Here is a 9,686-nt window from a genome sequence, read left to right on the forward strand (position 1 = left end):
ATTTAGCCATGAGAATTAAGGGAATACTGTGATATCACTTATATGTGGAATCTAAAAAGAAAGAAAAAAAACTGAACTTGTAAAAACAGAGTAGAATGGTGATTACCAGGAGCTGGGGAGTGGGAGAAATGGGGAGTTGCTGGTCAAAAGGTACAAACTTCCAGTCAGAAGAGGAGTCATTTCTGGGGATCTAATACACAATATTATGATTATAGTTAACAATAATGTATTATATACTTGAATGTTCTTAAGAGAGTAGGTCTTAAATGTTCTCACTACAAAAAAGTAATGGTAATTATGTGATATGATGGAGGTGCTAGTTAACGCTAAGCCACAGTGGTAATCATTTACCACTAATATACACAATGCATTTACCACTAATATACACAATGTTATATATCACTTATATCTCGGTAAAGCTGAAAAAGATTAAATAAAAATCATAAAGTTGAAATTTTTTTATTGTCTTTCTGAAGCATCTAAATAATGATTTAAAATGAACATAATTTATCTTCTACTAATGGAACCAACATCATAACATCCATTCCATTCCATGTTGGTAGTTAATGACTGGAAAACTTGCAATAAAAAAGGAATACAATTTATTTGACTGAGGAGTTATTTAATCTATATGAAATATCATGAATGTATAGCATGAAATCTATATTCAGTAGCTGTGTATGGTAAATTATTAGTTTCAGATACAGGGTTCTTAAGAGAATTCACACACTTTTGAAGTGGATGCTAATTTTTTTTTCTGGTTGTCATGTGATCAATTGTATCAATTTGGCCACTATAGCAATGGCAAATATTAACAAGCATGTTGTTCAATTATAAGTTAATTGTCAAATTTCCTGAGAAACAGGATAGAAAATTTAAATTTAAAGTGTAAACTTTCATTTTTTAGGGTCCTTGCTGTCAGTGGGCTTATTAAAAATAAGTTTATCAAACAATGAAATAAATCATACATTTATAATAAATGATAAGCACTAAACATGCATCAGTCTTCATTCCCTGAACTTTTTCTTTCATTTCTTTTTCTTTCTTTCTTTCTTTCTTCTTTCTTTCTTTCTTTCTTTCTTTCTTTCTTTCTTTCTTTCTTTCTTTCTTTCTTTTTTTTTTTTTGGTTCAAGCAATCAAATTATTTTCTATTGACTCCAGGCTGCTGGCAGCTCAGTGGTATCATTCATTTCGCAGGCTTTGGGACAAGAGGCAACAGAAGTGGTTGGTTTAAAAAGTATATCTGGAAGGGGTAGCATTGTCAAATACATCTCCTACCACCCACTGAAACTAGGAGGAGTCAGCTGTATCTACATGCTTGCATATCAGTGAATTTCATTTTATAAGCGATGACCCCACCTGCTGTGTTTGCAGTTTTATTAATATTGTATTGGAAGTGGTCAAGGAAAGAGAGATGGGACTCCACTGACCATCCATGAGATTTAGAAGTGTGTTAAAGTAGAAACTGTGACCACTGTGCATGTATCTCACAGGCCATTAGATGAAACTGCAGCAGAAACTTAAAGAACAAAGTGAAGATCTAGCAACCCATCANTCTGACACTTCCTCTGACACAAGAAAAATTTTTTCTTTCTTCCAATTTCTCCCTTCCTTTTACACATTGAATTTTTGTCTCAGATTTTATTGGGGCTTACAATAATATTTTCTTTCATAGGTTGATGTTAAGAGTCAAATATATGAATGTATGGAAACTTTCTGAGTTCCATTTTTTGACAACTTCAGTTATCATTTGCTGTGTGGCCTCAAGAAACCATATTGCTTTTTTCTGTGTTCTGGTTCCTTCATCTATAAATGAGAGACTTGTAATCAATGAATGCTATGGCTCCTTTCCTCTCTCAAGAGTCTTTGTTCTCTGGCTATTGTTTGTTTGTTGTAGTCTGAGTTTTCATCATGCTTACAGGGAAAGAGGTCCAGATGTTTACAGATTCTTGGCATGAAATAAGGCATCAGCGGTCAGATCATGAGAATATTTTTGGTGGGGAGGGGTCCATGGACTTTGTTCTTTACCCCAATTGCAATAGGAGAGAATGAGAGTGTTTCAAGTGAGTGGCTAACATAACCTGTTTTACATTTACTAAAGATAACTGGCTGCAAAGTGACAAACAATTGGAGGGTGAGATTGAAGCAAGGGGCCAAATAAGGAAGATATAAAAAGTTCTTGCATGAGAGGATGGTGATTTGAGATGAGGATTCCGGCAGAATAGAAAGAACAAGAAAGTAAATCAGTTTTTTGCAAATAAAGACAGGTCTTTCTATGAACGAGGAATTAGGACGCTTACTAAAAGATGGCTAAAGGTTATCAAACAAAATAAGCAATATATCATTGATTGATCTTTGTTCTTTATATAAATAAATGACCTTTGAAAAACAAGAAAAAAACAAAAAGAAAAAAAGAAAGAACAGGAAAAATAATAAATGGTTGAGAGAAAAACTTCTATAGGATTTTATGTCAGTTTGGATATGGAAAATAAAGTGAAATAGTGAATACTGAGGTAAGAGTAAAATTGGGTAGGGAGAAGTAATAGGGGAAATAAGTTATCTGGATTTTAGCCCAGCAGACAGCAAAGTTCTGGCAGACAGTATAGCTTTTAGGCTTGGTGTGGTTATAGCAGTAGGGGAGGAGCTGCCTTAAGGGGGTAACCATGTGCTCTCTCTCACCTGAGGTGATTGACATAATACAATCCACAGTCCATCTCGCTCATGCTTTCAGACATGCCATTCTTAAAATTTGATTTACCATGTTAGGTGTTTGTTGTAGAGATTCAATTGTGTCTGTAATACTTCCTGAATTGAGACATTTAAAGGCTTTTTTAGGTACTCCAAAATCTGCTTCACTCATATAGTTCAAAATTATCTCTCATTATTTGCTAAATTATACTCTCTATTCCATCCAGACTAACATCCTTCATAGCTGCAATGTGCCCTGCTAGTCTACTTCTCCTCAATAGTATAATGAGCATACATTGTATAAATTTAATAAATGCTACTTGAATAATCTCAATCTGTCCAAATTTTATCCATTCTTTCAGGGCCGACTCAAATACAAGTGTTACATAACATTGTGTTTTGTTTCAACAGCTCTTAAAATGTTAATGAAACCTCTGTGTGTCATTTAATATATCACCTGATTATATAATCTTTCCCATTGAATATTACATTCCCAACTTTATTATCAATCCTGTACAGCACAGCTTTTTACTCTTCTTCCAGTCTTCTACTAGATAGTGACCACTGTGGCATTGAACCCATAATAGGTGCAATTAATACTTACTGGCTGACAGTTATTAGCTCAATATTCAAGTTCTTATCTCCTATATACTCGTATGTTAAACAACTTCCCCAGGACCTCTCGGATTTGTCGAGTCTTTACACAATATACAATAGGGTTCATTAACGGCGGCAACAACAAGAATATATCTGCAATAAGGATTACGGTGAGCGGGTTTTTGTGCTTGGCAAACCGGTGCATGGCAGCCAGGGTAATGATGGGGATGTAGAAAACTAGGACAGCACAGATGTGGGACACACAAGTATTGAGGGCCTTGAGTCTCTCTGCCAGAGATGCAATGCTGAGTACAGTCTTCAAGATAAGCATGTAAGACAGAACAATTAATGCCAAGTCCAGCATAGTACAGAGAGCAACAAAGAAGCCATAGATAACATTGATCTTGTTGTCAGAGCAAGCCAGCTTCATGGTATCCTGATGAAGACAGTATGAGTGAGAAAGGAGATTCTTCTGACAATATTTTAATCTCCTTAGAGTGAATGGGAATGGAAGCACTAAGAGAATGCTCCTGATGGCTAATATCAGTCCCATTTTAGCAACTCTCTTGCTAGTGAGGAGAGAACTATATCTCAGCGGATTGTGAATGGCAAGAAAGCGATCCAAAGACATAACTAGAAGTACTGAGGATTCCATGACAGTGAATCCATGGATGAAGAATTCTTGAGCAAAACAAGCATTGGGAGAAATGCCCATGGCATTGAACAAGAAGATTCTCAGCATGGTGGGGAGGGAGGAGAAGGACAGGCCCAGGTCAGACAGGGCCAACATGGCAAGGAAATAGTACATGGGCTCGTGAAGTGAGGGTTCTGTCTTTATGATAAAGAGGATGGTGCTGTTGCCCGTGATGGCAACCAGGTACATGAGGCAGATGGGAACGGAGATCCAGATGTGGGCATGTTCCAGGCCTGGGATTCCAATCAGAAGGAAAAGCTGGACCTCAGAGTTATTGAAAACGGACATAATAAATGGGGATGTGAGCTCTTTAGCCAGATCTGAAATCACATAAACAAAAAGCAGTCACACTTTTGGATAAAACTCGGTGCTGTGGGGATAAGCAGTTCTTGTACATATTACGCTCAGAAGCATATTTGGCATAATATTACTAAAATTCAATTTGCAACATATATCAAAGTCCCTAAACATGTTCATGTTTTCCAACATGGGAATTTAACTTATAACAATTTATCCTAAGGTGGTGGTTTTCAAACACTTTTATCCAAATGTGAAAATCATATCACAGCAGAGTTGCTTGATTGAGTCAGTGAAAGGCACTCAGAATCTTTCCCTCTGCTTTTCCACATGACTTTCAACAGTCCTCTTGTTGGCTTCATTACAAAGTCCCTGATGTCAAGGAATAAAGTGTAAAAACAAGGAATAAAGTGTAAAACATAGTCTAAGAAAATAATCAGAGATTCTTGAAAATAGCCACAGTATGAAAAATAAATGTTAAATGATAGAAAGGAAATTTATAACCTAATTTAAGTCTTAAACTTATGAGGTAGGTACTTATTATCCACATTTTATAGGTGAACATTAATACTAATCTAGGCTGAATAAATCACGAACATCTGTGAGATATTAATATGGATTACACAGTGGTTTCCAAAAGAAGTGGGAGAAACGGAGAGCATGGATGTGCTTTTGGGAGTTATGTATCCTTATTGTCTTAATGTTTGGACTCTTACGTGAAATGGATGGTTCCTAGCTCAAGCGCCTACGGCCCACTCTTCAGATTATCATTTTATTATTTTAAGGGCAAGCGGTACAGCCATGCAGTAGTATCATGTGTATGTTCATCTCATCTCTCTTGATCAAATTATATTTTATTTCTGAGCAAAGCAGTCAAAAGAATGCTAAGTGAAATAAATCCAAATCACTCAATTTCTCTTTGTAATGAAAAATTTTAAATCCACTCACATATTAAACTAAACCCTGATTTTATTGTGTGGGTTTCTATTAAAGAGTTAACATTATATTTTCAAAGGTAAAATGTATAATCTTGCAACTTATTATGAATTTTTTGAGCTTCAGGATATCCCAATGTTGAATAATTGGTATAAATTACTGGAGAAACACACGTATCTAAGATAAACATCATAAATCCCATGGTATATTTAGAAAACCTGATGAATACATGAATAAATAAATGAAAATTATTAAATTAATAATTTCATTTGCAAAAAAGTACAAAGATACAAAAACAAAGGGAGAGGCAACAGAAAGCTAGAGTTCACATGAAATGTTAACCTCACTCCAGAACTTTTTTAAAATTCAAATTTCAATAGAAGAAAAATCATCAATCACCAATAGAAAATATATGGGACATGAAAAATTATTGGGCTTCTCTAAATTGAAGTTTGATTGTGAATTGATATTGTATTTTGTAATTATTTAGAGGATAACCAGAAAAACATAATAAACAACAAGCAGCCTTGGACCAAAATACTTAGTATATTCTGAATACTGTATACACAGATCTGTTTTGTCTGCTTGTAAATAGAGCTGTAGCTGCTAGACTGGGAGCTCCTAAACCATTTGACATGTCTTATTTATCTCCCACCATGGCAGCAAACCTAATGTCAAGCTCAGAGAAATTATATTTCGGAGATGGTAGATTTTCAAATGCCATGAAAATCATTCTGTGTGTAATCTGTCAGAATACCTATTTAGCAGATTTAATTCTGATCCCTCCTTTCCAGGAGTCATAAGAAATTTTGCATTTTCAAAAACATTTAACCCTTATTTCCTTTTTTTTTTTCCTCTTTGGCAGATGGATGTTGACTTGGGTCTTTCAGAAAATATTTCTGTTGTGCATGCACCCTTTATTTTCAGTAGTTTCTACACTGTTTTATAATGTACTGTTTTTATGCATCCCTACCCAACACAACCCCATCACCACCATATACACTAACTGCTAAATACTGAGAGCATAGATGGGATTTTATTTATCTTCATATATGTGTCATCAACGTAGTTTGTGGAACATGAAAGGCTCTCAGCAAATGTGCAAAGAATGAATGTGAGTTGAAAAATGTAAAACAGAATCATTTTTTAGTGCCTTCTCCCTTTATTCTATAATAGTAACCAAGGAATATCTATGCTTACTCTGCTCACCTACACTTTCCATCATAAACTTGATCTTACACAGAGTATGCTTTTGGACATGGAGTCTGATCTTCAGGAAAAATAACTCTACAGAGCTGCCAATTCAGAAATATTGATATGATAGTTTGTATTTGAGGTCATGAGAATAGATGAAATCACCCAAGAAAAAGGTAAAAAATACAAAATTTAGATTTCAGCTAGAACCCTGAAGAGTAGCAAGATTGTTCAGAACATCTTGCTCAAGAATATCCAGAGATCTGGGAGAGTGGGATGTAGTAAGTACCACAGGAAGAGAGTGTTTCAAGGAGGATATTCATCAGATCAAACATTGCCCACACCTCTTAGAATTTCCATTCTTTAAGGTAAGAAATCAGCCCTCTTTATGTGGGTTTGTTTTTGGGTTGTCTATGGAAGGCAGTGTGGAGATTCCTCAAAAAATTAAGAATAGAATTACCATATGGCCCAGCAACCCCTCTCCTGGGTATATAACCAAAAATTCTGAAAACATTTATCTGTAAAGATATATGTGCTCTGATGTTTATTGCAGTTTTATTTATGGTGGCCAAGACATGGAAACAACCAATGGGTCCTTTGATAGATGATTAGATAAAGAAGATGTGGCATATATACATAATGGAATACTACTCTGCCATAAGAAAAGATGAAATAGTGTCATTTGTGACAACATGGATAGATCTCAAGATTATTATGCTAAGCAAAATAAGTCAGACAGAAAAAGTCACGAACCATATGACTTCAGTGATATGTGAGATATAAAACTGAAAGCAACAAAGAAACAACACAAACAAATAAAGAAACATAAACTCATAAACACAAACAATAGTTTAGTGATTACCAGAGGGTAAGGGGGAAGGGGTGTGGTAAATGAGGGTAAAGGGGATCAAATATATGGTGATGGAAGGAGAACTGACTCGGGGTGGTGAACACACAATGTGATATACAGATGTATTATATTACAGAACTGTACATTTGAAACCTATGTAATTTTACTAACCACTGTCACCCCAATAAACTTTAATTAAAAAAAAAGAAATCAGCCCTCAAGTCTCATGCAAAAAACATTTTGGTATAAATCTCACAAAACAACTTACCATCTGTGTGAATCTGGGCAAGCTGTGCAGGCTTCCAAGTAAATGTTTGCTTTTCTGTTAAATGTTGTAAACAACAATATTGATCTAAAATAGTTATTTTAGACAGTCTAATATAGTCTTTAACATAATGAAGATAATCTGTAAATACCAGCTGCTAATAATTATTTTGATAAATATTCCATAACCATTCCTTCCACACTTCAAGTCCTAGATTGGCTGAAGAGGTTTGTTTGTTTGTTTTCTTCTTTTAATTGACAATAAGACTTACTTTCATTTGTCATACAACCAAGTAAATGGAACCCTACTAATATCAGAGTCAATAAAATCATTTTTAGCCTTTAGACCATGCAATCTCACCCCCTTTTTGCACATGCATTTACACGCACGCACACACAAAGAGGAGCCACTTCCTTTTCCTCTCCATAGTCATTTCTTCAGATGTAAACTGTTTAACAAAGCCTTAGGTTTAGGTTTTCAAAAAGATTTTTAACTGCTTGCACTTACCAAAACTGGAAGCTCAGTATGGCTCTAAGAGATAAGAGCAAAAACTCTTAATTTTGACCTCCACTTTAGCTAGATACACCTACTCCTGTTTCCCTCAGGGTTGTAGACCCTTGGGAGGAATAAAAAAGAGCCTGCTCTCTTCGATCTCTCAGTGGACTTGCACAGAAAAGGCTGGGTCTAGTACATTTACTCTTTGGTACCCATGTGCCCCAACCGAAGCTAGAGACAAATTATGAGGCAAAACAATTACAGAACTACTCAAGTTAGAGGTGATGCTAGAAATCACATTGGTAGAGGAAACTTGATATGTGGCATTCATAAAAATTAAGCAATACAGCTAAAAGAGCAGGTTATTTGTAATAAAAATACTTTAGTTTCAATTTGAGACCGTATCACTTTACTTTTCTTAACCTCAGCTTAATTATCCACAAAATAGAGATAATTATCCACAAAATAGAGTTATCAAATATTTATGAAAGCACTTTACAAACTATGAAATGGTATACTAGTTATTCCATTTATTTATTTATTTATTTTTATTATTTTTTTTAATTTATTTTTGGCAAATGTCATTAGATAAGTATTGAATAGACATGTCCTGCCACTCACTGTTAGATTTCGCACCAAGTATCCCCAAATTACATGCCTTCTTCATTATATATTGCATTCACTAGAAGCTAATTAAAGGTTGTCTTTTAGGTTTCACTCATACGAAGTATGATTAAAAAACTACTGTGAATGCTGCTGCCAAGTGCCATCCAAGAGAAAGGCAGGGATCTTTAATACCAGAAGCGGGACATCAAACCTTAATAGCAGTGTGTGACAAGTTTAAGCTTGTTCGGTGTAGCCAGTTGGTTGTGAGCTATGTCTGAGAGAAGGTGCCCTAAATCATGGGTCACAAACAATGCCCTAATTTCTTGGAATCAGCTATTAAATAATCAACTTGCTCTCAATTTTTTTTCACAGTTTTGGCTTTCAGAGGATTCAAAATTATATGCAACCAGTTCATAAAGAAGGCTAAAAAGTGAGTGATCAATATTGTTTACAGATGCCAACTATCTTAAGTGGTTAATGAAATAAACAGATTCTTTTCTTGCACTTGAACCAAACCACAAGATGTTTATTGTCTAGATTTGTGACAATCAATAAATTTAACAACAGTACCAAGAAGTAACTTTGAACCAAAATGGTAAGACCTAATTTTGGATCGGCATCTTACAAAACTTGTTAAACAAAATTTAAATAGTAACAACAAATCAATGAGTAAAAACAGCAGCAATAGAAAACCAATGTATATACAGTAGTCCCCCCTTATCCAAGAGAGATAAATTCCAAGACCCCCAGTGGATGCCCGAAACTGTGGATAGTATTGAACCATAATATATCTCAGAGGTGCCAAAAAAAAGTATACAAGTGTACACTTTAGACAACGTTGCTCAAGCAGTAGTTCGCCATAATCAGAAGTGTCTGGACGCTGATGGTAACCACTTTGAGCACCTCTTGTAACTGCAGAAGTCAAATGTGACTTGTATTCATCTTTTGTTGTCAGTATATATTGAGTATTACAATTTTAGTAGTTTTTTCCTTTCTTAAAATCTGTATACATTTTTTGGCACCCTCTGTATATATTATGTTTTTTTCTTATATACTCATATACA

The 9,686-nt window shown here is 35.0% G+C and overlaps 1 protein-coding gene across 1 annotated transcript; it reads right to left on the reverse strand.

The window, feature by feature from the left end:
• Positions 1-3,261: 3,261 nt before the first annotated feature.
• On the reverse strand, positions 3,262-4,299 carry OR51A7 (olfactory receptor family 51 subfamily A member 7). The gene has a single exon (XM_019634431.1). The coding sequence runs from the start codon at positions 4,265-4,267 to the stop codon at positions 3,326-3,328; it is 942 nt and encodes a 313-aa protein (XP_019489976.1). The 5' UTR covers positions 4,268-4,299; the 3' UTR covers positions 3,262-3,325.
• Positions 4,300-9,686: the final 5,387 nt, after the last annotated feature.

Source organism: Hipposideros armiger, unplaced genomic scaffold (genome assembly GCF_001890085.2).
Source record: "Hipposideros armiger isolate ML-2016 unplaced genomic scaffold, ASM189008v1 scaffold_1663, whole genome shotgun sequence".
Classification (NCBI taxonomy): domain Eukaryota; kingdom Metazoa; phylum Chordata; class Mammalia; order Chiroptera; family Hipposideridae; genus Hipposideros; species Hipposideros armiger.